Consider the following 15,736-nt stretch of genomic DNA (forward strand, 5'->3'; position numbering starts at 1 on the left):
AGAAATGGCCCCTGGACCCCTCTGCTGCCCCACAGTTCATTCAGGACCTACTTATGGCGACCCTCATAGGTACCAGGACCTGTGCTGTGCTCTGAGGGACCTGCTTCCCGTGCTGAAGGGGAGTAGCTCTGATCTTGGAGGGAGACACGGTCTGACCACAGTTGTCATCGCGTAAAGGATGCTCTGGCGTGAAGGAGGGCGGGATCCGAGGAGTCTTTACGCGGAGACACCTAAGCGGGGTCTTCCGGGAGAACAGGAGTTTGCCCGCGTGGAAGGAGTCGGGCAGAGCGAATGAAAGCAGAGGTGAAGCATGAGGAAAGGCCATAAGACGAACCAAGAAATAAGAAAGAGGGCTGCCGAGCGGCTGGAGCGCTGGGGGTATGAACTCCAGGATCCGTGTGTGACGCGCCAGACTGGGCAGCGCGTGGAGACCGTCCTGGCGTTTGGATTTATCTCCCAGCCAACGAGGAAAGACACGATACAGCCCCAACTCACAGGTCAGATCCAGGGAAGGCAGCCGAAAAGCCTCGGGCTAGAGCGGAGCGAGGGGGTGCGCTCACTTAGGGACCTCAGAGTCCCTGTACCCAAATCCCGGAGAAGCGGCCGCTTTGGGCAAAACCATTCTTAAGAGGTGGAGAGGGGAGAATAGCCTGCCTTGGGAGCCCAAGCCCGTGGAACCAGCTGAAACGTTTACTCGCTTCTTCTCTTCGCCTTTCTCTTACTTTTGCGCTCTCTTTCCGCCCCCATTGGCTCTTCCCCCGAGCCTCCCCTCGTCTCGGGCACCACCAGTTGCCCCTAGGCCACCCCCTCCCACGCGTGGTACCTCCCGGCGGGCGCACATCTAGGCACAGGTTATAAAGGCCCGGCTGCGACAGGCAGCCGACTGCGGACACAAGATGCGCCCGAAAGAGTTGGGGCAGGGATGCGCCGGGCACGGGCCGGGACCCGGGGATCCCGGAGCAGTCACCCCTTCTCCTCCGTCCGCAGCCAATCCCGCTCCACAGCCTTCCACCGAGCCTGAACCCGTCCCTGCGCAGGCACCCGAGGCTGGACAGGGAGCAGGATACGGATCCAGTTGCGTCTCAGGACCCCCGGAAGGCGCTCGCCGGACCTCCGAGTCTGGATCCGAGGCAGGAGCCCAGCGCGCGTCTGCATTCTCGGTCGACCAGGGGAATGCACAGTCCGTGCTCGACAACTCGGACGTGCCGTGGACTCGCTTTATATTCCGAGGGCCTTTTGGTTCCCAAGCCAATGGCTTGGGGACTGGAAAGGCGGCGGGCATCTGGAAGACGCCAGCTGCCTGCATCAGCCGGCGGCCTGAGGTGTCTGGCCCCGAGCGCGCCGCCTTTATTCGAGAGTTAGAGGAAGGTAAACTAGGGTCCCCGGGTCCTCAGAGCGGGTGGGACAGCAGCAGGGAGGAGGGGGGTCCCTTCCGGTCCAGGCGCCCCATCCCCTCTGGTGCTCAGTCCCACCTCTCCAGCCACCCTGGAGATGTCACATTCTGCGGTGCCTCTCCGGTCGCCTCTTCCTCTTCTCCTCTCCCCTTCTCTCGTTCCCTGATTTCCTGCCTGTGGGTTGGGTCCCGGGACTCGAACGCTCCCCTCCCACCTCTTCGCGCCTGTTGCTGCGGTAGTTCTGCGCACTCTCAGTGGCCCCCTTCCCGGGCTACCGCAGTGCCGGGAGAGGGGCGGGGGGCTGCGGGAGGGCGCTGCCCGGTGCGCCCTGAGCCTGCGCTTGTCTGCCGCGCCAGCGAACGGGAGGTGGGTGGGCAGAGGGGGTATTTGCCAACCTCTTGGCTGCCGGGGTCAAGATCGCGCTTCCACCTCGACCAATCGAGCATCAGATGCTGCCTCTCCTCTGCCCTCCCACCCTCTCTTGGGTCGCTGGAGATCTCTGGGTTGGGTCTAGAGGCTCAGGTGTGCCCCACTCCAGTGCTGGAGAAGTCTCCTCCTCACTACACGCATGGGTGACTGTGCCGGTTTTTGATGACCCATGAGGCTCCAGTGAGCTGGCTAAGGCTGCCTTCTGGGTTAGGGGTGATGAGTCAGTAGGCGCTGTGCTTCCGCTAGCCGCCTCCATTCTCCTAGGTTCCAGGGACTGTAGAACTGTAATCTCCCTACCTCATCCAGCCTCTTCCACGAAAAAAAAAAAAAAAAAAAAATGACCCTGGAAGCAGGGACGTATTGAGTACTGGGGGTGTGGAGAGAATATTGGGGGCAGAAAGGGGTCTTCTCCCTCATTGCTGATCTTTGCTGTTGAGGGCAGGAGACAGTAGGGTGTGGGGTGGCGTATGCCCCCTGTTTTCTGATCCATTTCTCTTGCAGCACTGTGTCCCGACCAGCCCCTGCCAGTCAAGAAGATCACCCAAGAAGATGTCAAAGTGATGATGAATTTGCTAGAGGAGGTGTGTGCTCCCTTCTCAACCCGGGACCAGGGCAGAGCCTTAGCCAGACTCCTGTTTTAATCCCATCTTGGCGGGTAGGGAGGAGTCTGTCTGCTTCCATACCTCCCTGAGGGCCAAGCTGGGGGTCCCACTTAGGCAAGGCAGGGAGATGTGAGATGTCCAGGCTGGAAGAGCGCTTGGGACCATCTGATCTGTTCTGCTCTTTTCCCACGAGGGAAACTGAATCAGGTCCCACAGCGGGTTCATTGCAGGCTCTGGTCCAGTACCCTGGAGAACCAGGGGCCAGAGAGGGTTTCCCCTAGTTGCCTAGCTCCCCTCTAACCCCGGAGGACTCCTTAGCCTCTCTCGCCTGTCTGGGAGATCCCAGAAACCAGGAACGTTTTCCCCATGGGTGGGGGTCCCTCTGCAGAGAGAATGGGACCTGAACACGGCAGCTCGCATTGGCCGGTCCCTGGTGAAACAGAACAGTGTTCTGACGGAGGAGAACAGCAAGCTGGAAGCCATGCTGGGCTCGGCCAGGGAGGAGGTACCAGGGCGCCGGGGGAGGAACCAGGAGGGGGCGTATCTCAGGCCTGCCTCCATCTCACTGTGCCAGGATCTGTGCCTGCCCCTGTCTGCACCCCGACCCCAGGCTCTTCTTCCTCTGGCCAGATTTTACATCTCAGGCACCAGGTGAGCCTGCGGGATGACCTCCTCCAGCTTTACTCGGATTCTGATGAGGAGGAAGAGGAGGAGGAGGAAGGCGAAGAGGAGGAGGAAGAAGAAGAGGAAGAAGAGGAGAAGGAGGAAGAGGACGAAGAGGAGGAGGAAGACGGGGAGGAAGAAGAAGAGCAGAGGTGAGATCATTCCTACAAAGCTTCAGAGCTGTGCGTGACCTGCTGGTGCATCTGGGTACCCCTTCTCTGAGCCCCAGTTTTCTTGTTCACCATGGAGACACCTTGTACCCGACCACCGCAGGCAGCCCGGGGTCGGGAGGCCCTGGGTGGGCTGCGAACTGGGTCCCCCAAGCCCTTGCACCCTGACTCCCATGGCTCCCTCCTCTAGGACCCCTCTGGCAGAGTCAGAGTCGCACTGCTGCCCGCAGCTGGAAGCCCTGCAGGAGCAGCTGAGGCTGCTGGAGGAGGAGAACGAGCAGCTGAGAGAGGAGGTGAGGATGGGGAAAGAGGGCGCGCTGGTGAGCACGGGGTGTTGACTCCCCTGCTGCTTCCTCTCTCGCTCCCTCCAGGCCTCCCAGCTCGACGACCTTGAGGAGGAGGAGCAGATGCTCATTCTGGACTGCGTGGAGCAGTTTTGTAGGTGAACTTGTAGCTTGGCATAGGGGGCTGTCCTGGGGAATGGAGGGAAGAGCCCAGGGTGAGTCCGGAGACTTGGAATTCAAGTCACAGCTCTGGCACTCCCTAGCTGTGTGACCTTGGCCAATTTCCTTGACCTCTCTGAACCTTCATCTTTAGAAGGGGGATGAATGATCTTGGCCCTGCTGACCTCTCCAGGGGGGCAGCTGAGGAAGTGCTTTGTACAGATGCATGGGGGCTCCACCGAGCCCATCTCCTTTTGTTCTTTGGGGAGAGGGAGGGGCTGCTAGAGGCCAGGCAGCCTGGGCACTGGGCCTGGGACAGTTCAGAGTCACACAGTAGGCAGAGGCTGTGCCTGGAATTTATGAAGACGAGTGAGGCACAGCATTTGTCTCCGAGGAGCTGGGGTCTAGCTGGGGAGATGCAGACTCAAGATGGCAACACTTGAACCCATGCTGTTCCCCTCACCCCAAATCTGCCTTCCCTGCCCCTGGTTGCTTGAATGCCCCTCTCCCCCCAATCCTGGTCCCAGGCCCCTGGAGTTGGAGCGAGTCCCCACGTTCTGTTGCTTCTACCTCCTAGGATAGGCTCATGTCTCTGTTCTCTTGCCCACCCCAGCTGCCTCTAGCCCAGGCCACCTCTTAACTGCTCTCTCTGCCTCCACTCCTGCTATTCCAGGCCCTCTGCACACAGCCCAAAGGGATTTTGTAAAACCAGATCTGGGAGTTCCCACTGTGGGGTTAAGAACCTGACATAGTGTCCATGAGGATGCAGGTTCCATCCCTTGCCTCGCTCAGTGGGTTAAGGATCTGGTGTTACCACAAGCTGCGGTGTAGGTCATGGATGGAGTTCGGATTCGGTGTTGCTGTGGCTGTGGCATAGGCATGCAGGTGCAGCTTGTGATTCAATCCTTAGCCTGGAAACTTCCATATGCCTCAGGTGGGGTCTTAAAAAAACAACAGGGAATTCCCATCGTGGTGCAGCAGAAAGAAATCCATGCGTGAGAATGTGGGTTCCATCTTTGGCCTTGCTCAGTGGGTTGGGGATCCGGCCTTGCTGTGAGCTGTGGTGTAGCTTGCAGACTCGGCTTGGATCTGGTGTTGCTGTGGCTGTGGTGTAGGTCGGTGGCTGTAGCTCCAATTTAATCCCTAGCTTGGGAACTTCCATAAGCTGTGAGTGCGGCCCTAAAAAAAAAAAAATCTGTTTATGTCGCTCCCCTGCCTAAAACCCCTCAAAAACTTCCCACTGTCCACATAATAAGCCCCAGCCTCCCTAACCTGTCCACTGCCCTGCCACCCTTTCCTGATGTCCCATAATTGCCTCTGGGTCTCTCCACACCCTGCCTTGGCCCTGCCTTCCCTTCTGCCTGGTGAGCCCCATTTGCCCTGTGGCAGTCTTAGCTTCTCAGATTGTGCCAGGCTGGCCTGGCTGCTGCATCGATGCCCCTGCCACACCTGTTAGCCGTGCTGCATCCCAGCCCGTGATATGCATGACTGTGATTCTTTTTCCCTGAGTCTCCTCACGAGTCTGGAGCTCAGTGAGGGCTGGGGCTGGTCTTGCTGACTCACTTGCCCTATGTCAGTCAGAAATGTGTACTGAAACTGAAGACCCAGAGTTCCCGTCATGGCTCAGTTGTTAATGAACCTGACTAGTATCCATGAGGATGCGAGTTTGATCCCCGGCCTTGCTCAGTGGGTAAAGGATCTGTAGGTTGCAGACATGGCTTGGATCGGGTATGGCTGTGGGGTGGGCTGGCAGCTGTAGCTCTGATTTGACCCCAGCCTGGGAGCATCCATATGCTGAGCGTGTGGCCCTAAAAAGACAAAAGACACACACACACACACAAAAAGAGTTCCCGTCGTGGCGCAGTGGTTAACAAATCGGACTAGGAACCATGAGGTTGCGGGTTCGGTCCCTGGCCTTGCTCAGTGGGTTAACGATCTGGCGTTGCCGTGAGCTGTGGTGTAGGTTGCAGACGCTGCTGGGATCCCGAGTTGCTGTGGCTCTGGCGTAGGCCGGTGGCTACAGCTCCGATTCAACCCCTAGCCTGGGAACCTCCATATGCCGTGGGAGCGGCCCAAGAAATAGCAACAACAACGACAACAACAACAACAACAACAACAAAAAAAAAAGGACAAAAGACAAAAAAAAAAGAAAAAGAAGGAAGGCCCGAGTGAGGGATGCCAAGCTCTGTGGAACCTTGGGTACTCGGCAGGAGCTGAGGGGCACTGGCGATGGAGGCGTCTGGGAGGCTGAGGGCCTGGAGAGCCAGGGCTGACCTCCACCCTCCCCCCCAGCGGAGGCCAGCCAGCAGATGGCCGAGCTGTCGGAGGTGCTGGCGCTCCGGATGGAGAACTTTGAGCAGCAGCAGAGGGAGGTCACCCAGCTGCGGGCCCAGGTGGTGAAGCTGCAGCAGTGCTGCTGGTCGGTGCGTTGGGGCTTGTGCGGGGCTCCCTCCTCTTGCCAGGGCCATGCCCCCTTCCCCCTGCCCCCACCCCATGGCGCTCTCAGCTCAGAGGCCCAAGGCCCCTCTCTGGGTCAGTGTCAGAGTTGGAGGAGACCTCAGAGAGCTCCTTGTCCTGTCCCCTCGTCCCAAGTCAGGGACCGAGCCCAAAGAGGGACACGGGATGGTCCAGGAACCAGGTCACATGACTCCCTCACCTTCTTTGGCTTTATCCCGTGGCACTTCTTTTTTTAAAGAGCTGCCAGAGAGGAGTTCCTGTCATGGCTCAGTGGTAATGAACCCGACTAGTATCCATGAGGAGATGGGTTCAATCCCTGGCCTCGCTCAGTGGATTCAGGATCCAGTGTTGCCGTGAGCTGTGGTGTAGGTTGCAGATGTGGCTCGGATCCTGCGTTGCTGTGGCCATGTCGTAGGCCAGCAGCGGTAGCTCTGGTTTGACCCCTAGCCTGGGAACCTCCATATGCCGCAGGTGCAGCCCTAAACCAAAAAAAGAGCTGCCAGAGACTCACTGATGTGCCTGGGGAGACTTGCCAGAAGCGGGGGGCGGGGCCTGGGAGTGGGAGGCCTGGGTGGGGGTTCACTGGTCTTGGTCCTTCCAGTATGGGGTGGAGACTGAGAAGTTGCAGCAGCAGCTGGCTTCTGAGAAAGAAATCCAGATGCAGCTCCAGGATGAGGTGAGCCTTCCCCTGAGTTCCCAGCTCAGAGTCCTGCGGGGGTGGGGAACCTGGGACCCTTGAGCTGCCACCTGACTCCTGAGAGGACAAGCTCTTTGCAGCAGCGACAGGGTCTGTCCTTTCCGTACCCTCAGTCTCTGGCACAGGGCCTGGAAGGTGGCAGTTCATCAGAGTCTGAGTGGAGTGGGGTCCCCCTGCGTGTCATTAGGTGGGTCTGGAGCCTGGGCCTCTTGCCTCTTGGCCCAGGCTCCCCAGTCCCCGGGGAGAGAGTGGGCAGAGCTTGTGGGCCGGTTCCCAGCTGCAGGACCTTCGGGAGAAGTACTCGGAGTGTGGGGGCATGCTGATTGAGGCCCAGGACGAGGTGCGGACACTCCGCCAGCAAGCCCCCGTGTCCACTGGCTCTGTCACCCACTACACATACACTGTACCTCTGGTGAGGCCCCCCCCGGCTGCCCGCCCCTTACCTCTGTGTGACTTGTGTCTATCTGCTGTCCCTTCCTGTGCTTGGAGGTACAGGTGGGGGGGTCCTGGGGGGCACCTCTGGTAATGTCCCCCTCGCTACCCTAGGAGGCGCTTCCTGACTTTCAGGAGACCCTGGCTGAGGAGCTCAGAACGTCTATAAGGAGGATTATCTCAGACCGGGTGTTTTTTATGGAAAGGTGCGCTCTGGGCCCAGAGACCCTTGCCTGCCCTGCCCACATTCCTGCCTGCCTGGTGGGCAGCAGCCTTTGTGTTAGTGGGAAGGGCTTGCCCGAGCTCTGACCTCTGACCTGCACTCCCCCCCACCCCCGCAGTACCCCTTCTCCTGCCTCATTGGTCCCCGGCCCCTTTCTGTTCAACACCTTTCATCTGGGTACACGTTCTGGGTCCATCATTTCTCTGGGGTTTTTCTGCGTGACGGGGCCCCAGGGATTTAGCTCTTTGAGCTTCCCGTTGCCTCGTGACAAGTGTAGGCCCTTTTCTCTATTGAAGGAATTATGAAGTGACTCCAGAGGAGACATCAGACCTGGGGTAAGCCTTCCAGGGCCTCCCTCTTCACCTGCCCTCACCTTTCAGCTTCTAGACAACCACCTGCCTCCATTGCCTTCAGATCTTGCCCCATAGGGGGCTGTCTGATTTGAGGTGTCACCAAGTGGGGCCAAAGCCATCCCTTCACCTGACCAGGGGCCGAGAGGCGAATGAACCCTGGCCTAGGAGCTGAGGATGGCGGGGACTCAACCCCACCTTGATCCCTTTACTGGCTGTGTGTCTTTGGGCAAGTCACTTGACCTGTCTGAGCCTTACTAAAATGGATTTGCTTGGGAGTTCCATTGCGGCTCAGCAGGTTAAGAACCCAGCATAGTGTCCATGAGGATGCAGGCCTGATCCCTGGCCTTGCTCAGCGGGTTAAGGATCCGGCATCACTGCAAACTGCAGCATAGGTCAAGATGCAGCAGGGATCCAGTATTGCCTTGGCTGTGGCATACGCCTCAGCTGCAGTTGTGATTTGACCCCTAGTCCAGGAACTTTCGTGTGCTGCTGGTACAGTCATAAAAAGAAAATAAAAAGGATTTGTTTGTCTGGCAACTAGGTTGCGAGGGTTAAGTAGTAAAGGAGCCGGGCAGGAGGCTGGTCTTCCTGCTGGTCTGTTCCGTGCAGCTGGGTGGCTTTGCTAGGGGAAGGCAGGGCTGGTGACCATTCTTTTTGCCAGAGGCATGGGCTCGGGGTTTGAAGCCTTGAGGCTGGTACTCAGCTGCCCCTCCCCAGGCGGGAACAGAACTGGGGAGTAACCATCAGCGTCTGTGTGCAGACTGGGGCGGAGGGCAGGAGCGGGCCTGAGCGCCAGTGGCTGGCGATGTGCCAAGGAGTGAAGGGTGGGGGGGCTCTGGCTTTGGGGGGTGGGTATGGAAAGACTTTGCTGCCTCCCTGCCCAGGTATGAGCTGCACTACAGTGAGGAGCGAGAGGAGAAGCAGGGCCTCGAGGCCGAGGAGGGGCTGATGCCGGCCGAGGAGTTCGTGCCTGCGGAGGAGTTGGTGCCCGAGGAGGAGGAGCTGGGGGTCACCGAAGAGGCGGTGCCGGCTGAGGAGGGGGTGTCGGAAGAGGCCGAGCTGGTGTCCGAGGAGGCCGAGGCCTGGGAGGAGGTGGAACTGGAGTTGGATGAGGCAACGCGGACGAGCACGGTGACCTCGGCCCCGGGGGCCGGTGGCTTTGGCCCCTCACACCTGGACATGAAGTATGTCCTCCAGCAGCTGGCCAACTGGCAGGATGCCCATTACAGGCAGCAGCTGAGGCAGAAGATGCTCCAGAAAGGTGAGTGCTCCCATGGGGGCCTCCCTCCGGCCAGTTGGACAAACTGCAGATCGTCAAGCAGATGAAAGGTGAGGGTAGGCGAGCCCCTCAAGTGCTCACTTACCCCAGGCTGGCCCTCCCCAGCGTGCTGATTTGCATGGACTTTGCATATCATTTACATAGGCACCTTGGGTCCCCCTTGGTAGGAACTGTGGCCCCGATGCTTACTTATGTGGAATTTGCATAGGATTCTAGATCTCCGCCCTCTTCTCTCCTGGGGCTGGGCTGGAGGTCAGGGGCTGGGACTGCAGCCCCCCACAGCGCCTCAGCTTCCTGTCTCTGCCCGCCCCATCCCCATCCCACCTCCCTCATCCCCAAGGCTCCCCAACCCTGCAGCAGTGGCAGCAGCAGGCCAACACAAACATGGGGGGCGGGATCGCAGAGCAGCAGCCTGGGGTGTCGACCTAGGACTTTTGGAGGCTGGAGGAGGAAAGGGCCAACCACCCTCCCAGGGCCTGGGAGGAAGAGGGGCCTTCTCGGGCCACCCAGGCCATTGGGACGAAGGCCTCCACCAGCAAGGGCCACCGTTGGACCAGCCCCCTGGGTGAGCCTGAAGGTGGGCTAGGGTCTCCTACAGGATGATGGGGGTGGGGTTAGGGTCTCCTCTCCCCAGCTGGAAACCCCAGAGGTTGGGGAGCAGCACCTGCTGAGCGCAGGCCGTGTGCTGGGCCATGCGAGCCTTCTCTTCAGGGAGCTCCCGGAGATACCAAAGATGAGTTAGCGACGGAATTGTCTCCTCTAATCCTCGCATCCCTGTAGGTAGGTATTATCCCCATTTGGTGAGGAAACTGAGGTTCAGAGAGGAACGTTCAAGGTCACTGAGCCTGTTTTCTTGATGCTTCCCCGACTCATCTCTCCCCTCTCACCCTGTCCTGGGTCAGCCATGAAGTTTATAACCTGTTGGCAGCCTCACCGTTACATCTGGCCTGCCCTGCCTCTGATGGCCCTTTGGTCCCTGCTGGGTGGCCTCCTCAGGGTCGCCATGTAAGGTTGTACAGGTTGAAAACGGTACAGGGACCTCTGCGGCCGGGCAGTGGACCACCTGCGTGACTGCCAGTGGTGGCTGTCTCTGTCCGATACAGCTGACCAGGCCCAGCTCCTGCCTGCTGCCCAGGCCAGGTCTCTGGTCCTCAGACTCCCAGTTCACATCCGCCCCCTTCTCTTCCAGGCTTTGCTGTTTCCCAGCAGCCTGCAGAGGCCCCACAGACAGCCTGAGGGCCCTCCTTCCGCAGCCAGGCCAAGCACCCCCCCCCCAGCCCCCGCCGCGCTCCCCAGACCCTCTTTCCCAGGCTCCAAAACAGGACCCCCGGTCTGTCACCAGCCTACCAGCCTACCTTCTGTCCTGATGAACCGGGGCCAGAACTTGGGGCCTCGACCTCTTCTGGGACAGGCTGAAGGAACCCCGACCCTCGTCCTGCGGCTGGTGCAGGAGCTGTGGCTGCTGGGCCTGGATCACATGGTGGCCCAGAGGGCGTAAGAAGCCCCGGGGGAGGCCCACCAGCTACCAGACCCAGCTCTGAGCTGGAGGTGGGGCTGGCCCTGGGTGTAGGAAACTGTTCTGAGCTCACAAGGTGCCCCCTAATTAAAGTCCTTGCTGACTCTTAGGGACCTGGTCGTCTTCTCTCAGTCTTGGCCCTTTCTCCTCAGTGCTTCACTATCAGCGTTTGTAACTGGAAGGGTCTCTGCGTGGGTGAGGGAGGAGTCCCTCTGCCCAGGGGTGGGCCCACCCCACCCCCACCCCCACCCCCACCTCCTTGCCTGTGGCCTGTGTGTCCAGGCTCCCTTCCAAGGCCCTGTCACTCCGCCACGTCCTTCCTGGTTTCCTTGTTCTAGATGTTTTTCCTTTTCTCACCGTTTACTCATAAGCAGCTGGGCCCTGGGGCTCAGGCCCCTGTCCTTCCTGCCCGGCTCCCCGCAGTGCTTCTTATGCTCCTGTTGCTTGTCAGCCCGTGTCCGTGCTGCTGCAGGAAATAAAGGACCTGTGTGCTACCTGGCCCAGCCTCTGCCATCTTTCTCAGGAGTGTGTGTGTGCGTGTGTGTGTGTGCATGTGCGCACAAAGCTATGGGGAGAGGATGGGCTCCGGGATTGAATGATGTGCCAGGGGCTTTGATTAAATGCATAATCATATCGATTGCCCCTGTGAGGTGGTGGGTAATCTGATAAATAGAGGATGAAACTGACACCCCGGCAGGTGAGGTGACCCTCCCACAAGTCTAACAGCAGGTTGTGGAGCTGGGATTTGAACCCGAGCCCTTGGGCCTCCAGAGCCCATGCTTGGACAGGCCCCCTTTCCTTGATCCTTTCTGCTCCAGGGATCCTGACTCAGTACCCGGCTGTGAAGGGGACAGCAGGAATGAGGGTCACCACAGTCTTGGGTGGAGGTCCCCATTAGCAGACCTACAACAGCATTTGAAAACAGGTAGTTTAGGAGTTCCCGTTGTAGCTCAGTGGGTTAAGGTCCGGACATAGTGTCACCTGGCAACCGCAAAGACCTCCTTGAGGCAGATGCCACTTAAGATGATGCTTCTTGGAGTTCCCGTCGTGGCCAAGGGGTGAATGAACCCGAGTAGGAACCATGAAGTTGCGGGTCCAATCCCTGGCCTCGCTCAGTGGGTTAAGGATCCCACGTTGCCGTGAGCTGTGGTGTAGGTTGCAGACGCAGCTCGGATCCCGCGTTGCCGTGGCTCTGGCATAGGCTGGCAGCTACAGCTCTGATTCAACCCCTAGCCTGGGAACCTCCACATGCTGCGGGAGCAGCCCCAGAAAAAAGAAAAAAAAAAAAAAGGTGATACTACTCAAGATTTGGCCTGCCTCCCTTAAGGGGTTTCTCCACCAAAAACTAACATCGAGTCTTGGCAAAAGCTGACATCAAGTCTTGATACTGTCCCAGACACGAGAAGAAAGGGCTTATTCACCTCCAGTGCTGCAGGACCTAAAGAGCTTGGATAATATGTACCAGCAGGAACCAGGACAACATATAGAGGAGCGGGTTTCCGTGACTGGCAGACCAGGGAGGGCGAGCTGGAGAAGGACGGAATGATTGGACAGGGGAGAGTTTCTTGACACGGGAGAGGGGGGTATGCAGCTGTGACTCAGGATTGGATTTCCTGGCAAAGACACCTGGAGTCTAATGCCTCGCTGAGAAGAATGCCTCGAAGCTTGGACAAAACCATGGTCTGTGGTGACAGAATGGAAGATGCTTGAGTGGCCTCAGCAGAGGTACCGAGGAAGAGATAGATCCAAAGGCTCAGAGAGGTAGGCTTGCTAGAATGGAATGTGGGAATTCCCATCGTGGCGCAGCAGAAACAAATCCGACTAGGAACCATGAGGTTGCGGGTTTGATCCCTGGCCTGCTCAGTGGGTTGAGGATTCGGCGTGGCCGTGAGCTGTGGTGTAGCTTGGATCTGGCATTGCTGTGGCTCCGGCATGAGACACCTAGCCTGGGAACCTCCATATGCCGCGAGTGCGGCCCTAAAAGGACAAAAGACAAAAATAAAAAATAAAAAATAAAAAATAAAAAAAATAGAATGGAATTGTGGTATAAGGTGGGAGTCCACAGATGATTGGAGGTGCTTCAGGCATTATCAGCACCCCGTTTATCACAGTGACAGGGGCTGACCAGTGCAGAATCAGACCTCAGAATCCCCTTGTGGGGGTCTTGCTTCCTGCAGCCCCTTCTAGGACCAGCTGTCTTAGGATGTGTTCCACCGGATGCAGACGTGGAGATGAGGATTTGAGCGCACAGAGTTTATCTGGGTGGTGATCCCAGGAAACACTGGTAACAGTTTAAGGATGTGAGACAGAGAAGGGAAGGGATGAAAGATGTGGTTGAGCAGGTCACTGTTGGGGGTAACTAGAGCTCAACGCTACTGGGGACCTTGGGGAGTCAGAGTAGCACACACTTCAGTTACCCCACCCCAGGGGTGAGGGGGCTGGGGTATTTATCCTCCAGTTCTCATCTGTTATGGACTGAGAGATGCTTCTGGAGGCACTCACGCCTCAGAATTTCCAGCCAGCCTTGCACTCTGAAAGCCCTCGGGTGGAGGGTAGCTTGTGCATGTGGAAGGAAGGATGCTGTGACAGGCACAAGAGCAGTGAGGGAATATGGGTGAAGTGCCATGTGTGTGTGCCGGCTGCTCGCCTATCCCTCTGATAAATATTTACGGGGTACCTCCTGCTCTTGGCGCTGGGGATACAGCAGGGAAGAGGGACACGTGGTCCCCACTCTTAACAGAGTTTCCCTTCTAGCTAGGGAGGCAGACAATAAACTGGCAAACAAAACAACTACAGATTGTGAAATGCGCTCTACAGGAAAATGTTATTCTGTGATTACAGACTGCTGGGGGCTGTGTGCGAAGGGTGAGGAGCAGAGAGGGCTGGGCTCTCAGGAAGAGGCATTTCAATGGAGACCAAGAGAAAAAGAGGGGCCGGCCATGTTTGTGCCCAGGGAAAAGCATTCCAGGCCCAGGGAACAGGAAGGACAAAGGTTCTGAGCAGGAAAGAGCATGAGGTGTTTGGGTAGCAGAAAGGACGAGGAAGGAGAAAGGAATGTGGTGCCCATGACAGGGATTCCGATGGCAGAGCTAGCTCTTAGGGCTCCAGCAAGTAGCCTAGGTTTTTGTCTTTTTAGGGCTGCACCAGCAGCATATGGAGGTTCCCAGGCTAGGGGTCGAATCGGAGCTGTAGCCTCCAGCCTATGCCAAAGTATAGCAACGCCAGATCTGAGCTGTGTCTGCGACCTACACCACAGCTCACTGCAACGCTGGATCCTTTACCCACTGAGTGGGGTTAAGGGATGGAACCCACATCCTCACGGATGCTAGTCAGATTCGTTTCTGCTGAACCACGACGGGAACTCCAAGGGCCTAGGTTTTATTCGAAGTGCAGTGGGAAGCACTTGATGGTTGAACTTGGAGAGGCATGACCGGGATTCCTCTCTTCGAAGCACAGTCTGGTTGTGACCCCACCGTGTATTCTCTCACCCGCACAATAGAGACTTGTTCAATGTTAGGCCCTGGGGACAGTTGGAAGACTTAGTCTCCTGCCTCCAGGGGAGTGCTCAGCCCCCCTCCCACCTCAACCCTGCCTGAACCCCCCCCTCCCCTGCCTCATGACACTTGACACATGTGATCCATTGGAAGCTAGTTTATTGGGACTTGGCTTTCATGTGGCTGGACTGGGCTGGCCTGGGAGGTGGCTGGGCTCTGGAGCTCGGTTCTAGGGACGTTGGTCTCCTTCCTCAGCACTGCGGCGGCCGAAGTCCATCCATCCATATGCTTCTTCTTCCTCCTCCATCCACGGCCCCTGCTTCTTGGCCAGGTCTAAGGGTCAGAGGTGGAAGGGGAGGTGAAGATGGGGGAAGGAGGTCTTGCCTCTGGAGTCTGAGGGCAGGGTCAGCCTGGGGGGCTGGGCAAGGCAAGCAGGGATGGCTGTCAGCAGCTCCTACCTGCCACCAGGTGAGGGGGCCCCTGGAGCCCCAGCTGCCTTCGGCGGTGAGAGGCTGGGCCAAGCCCATCCAGCCCATGTGGCTCTTTGCCCCTGTTGGCTCCTGGTCCCGAGGACGCATCTTGCAGCTGGAAGCCAGGCTTCCAAGAAGCTTCAGAGCAGGCGGCCAGAGCCAGCACCAGGATCAGGACATAGGCGCAGAGTCGCTGCATCTTGACTGCAGAGGAGAGAGATGACGAGCTTAAAGGTGAGGGCTGTCCAGGTACCAGAGGCAGGGTCAGGACCCTCCCTGCTGACGGGTCTGTAATTCTGTGTGGGTTTGGGACCTGTTCCTCCAGATCCTGCCAGCTCCTCTCTTGCCCCATAAACTCAGGTCTTGCCTCTTTGCTCCCTTCCTACCCCAGTCGTAGGGTAGGAGGAATTTAAATCTCAGATCGCTGCTTTCCAAACCGTTCTGCAGAATTTGAGGCCATGTGAGCGGCTCTGCAATGTTTGAGTCTTGCAATGTTAAGTGAACTTTGAAATAGTAATGCCAAGAGGACATGCACACTCAGCTGCACACAGTACTTCTTTGAAACCCACCAACACATTCCCCGGGCCAGGGGTGGGGTGTTACCCTGTTTTTGCACAGCCCTCCGAGGGAAGGTTCTCCTGCCATTTTTCCTTAAGGGAGGACTATCCCGTGGTTGTAATTAAGCCGTTAAACCCTCCTCCCTCGCCACTGCCACCATTTGCTGCTCTGTGTCAAGGTGAACCACTTTGGGGCCAACCGGAATACAGAAATAAACTGGATATGCAAATAAATCTGCAATTCTATTTTCAGCATTCAACGTGACTGTGTTCTTTTAGCCTCATTGTTCTGATTGGCTTTGCTAGAAATAGATGATTAAAAAAATTGATTTCTAAGAACACATTTGTATTAATAAAATACTGTTTTTTTTTTTTTGTCTTTTCTTGAGCCGCTCCGGCGGCATATGGAGGTTCCCAGGCCAGGGGTTGAATTGGAGCTGTAGCCACTGGCCTATGCCAGAGCCACAGCAACGCGGGATCCGAGCCGCATCTGCGACCTACACCACAGCTCACGGCAACGCCGGATTCTTAACCCACTGAGCACGGCCAGGGATCGA

The 15,736-nt window shown here is 57.7% G+C and overlaps 2 protein-coding genes across 2 annotated transcripts; one reads left to right on the plus strand and one right to left on the minus strand.

Moving 5' to 3' along the window:
- The first annotated feature begins 891 nt into the window (after window positions 1-891).
- HAP1 (huntingtin associated protein 1) lies at window positions 892-10,869 on the plus strand. Its single transcript, XM_047758861.1, has 12 exons — window positions 892-1,368; window positions 2,325-2,404; window positions 2,814-2,930; window positions 3,056-3,240; window positions 3,413-3,551; window positions 3,630-3,696; window positions 5,994-6,124; window positions 6,760-6,834; window positions 7,112-7,267; window positions 7,402-7,493; window positions 7,807-7,845; window positions 8,748-10,869. Exons 1-12 carry the CDS (start codon window positions 897-899, stop codon window positions 9,187-9,189), a joined length of 1,995 nt encoding a protein of 664 aa, XP_047614817.1. The 5' UTR covers window positions 892-896; the 3' UTR covers window positions 9,190-10,869.
- A 3,431-nt stretch (window positions 10,870-14,300) lies between these two features.
- GAST (gastrin) lies at window positions 14,301-15,464 on the minus strand. The gene is made up of 2 exons (XM_047758101.1): window positions 14,611-15,464; window positions 14,301-14,485 (listed from the first exon to the last, which is right to left on the minus strand). Exons 1-2 carry the CDS (start codon window positions 14,972-14,974, stop codon window positions 14,382-14,384), a joined length of 468 nt encoding a protein of 155 aa, XP_047614057.1. The 5' UTR covers window positions 14,975-15,464; the 3' UTR covers window positions 14,301-14,381.
- Between the last annotated feature and the right edge of the window lie 272 nt (window positions 15,465-15,736).

This window comes from Phacochoerus africanus, chromosome 14, assembly GCF_016906955.1.
Source record: "Phacochoerus africanus isolate WHEZ1 chromosome 14, ROS_Pafr_v1, whole genome shotgun sequence".
Taxonomy (NCBI): Eukaryota; Metazoa; Chordata; class Mammalia; order Artiodactyla; family Suidae; genus Phacochoerus; species Phacochoerus africanus.

Bases quoted from the DNA above. Each gene is read 5' to 3' on its own strand.
- HAP1 (XM_047758861.1), top strand. From the start codon at position 897: ATGCGCCCGAAAGAGTTGGGGCAGGGATGCGCCGGGCACGGGCCGGGA. The intron at 3,552-3,629 runs GTGAGGATGGGG...CGCTCCCTCCAG, and splicing joins ACGAGCAGCTGAGAGAGGAG to GCCTCCCAGCTCGACGACCT. The intron at 7,846-8,747 runs GTAAGCCTTCCA...CTCCCTGCCCAG, and splicing joins GAGGAGACATCAGACCTGGG to GTATGAGCTGCACTACAGTG.
- GAST (XM_047758101.1), bottom strand. From the start codon at position 14,974: ATGGGGCAAGAGAGGAGCTGGCAGGATCTGGAGGAACAGGTCCCAAAC. The intron at 14,486-14,610 runs GTAGGAGCTGCT...TCTGACCCTTAG, and splicing joins GCCCCCTCACCTGGTGGCAG to ACCTGGCCAAGAAGCAGGGG.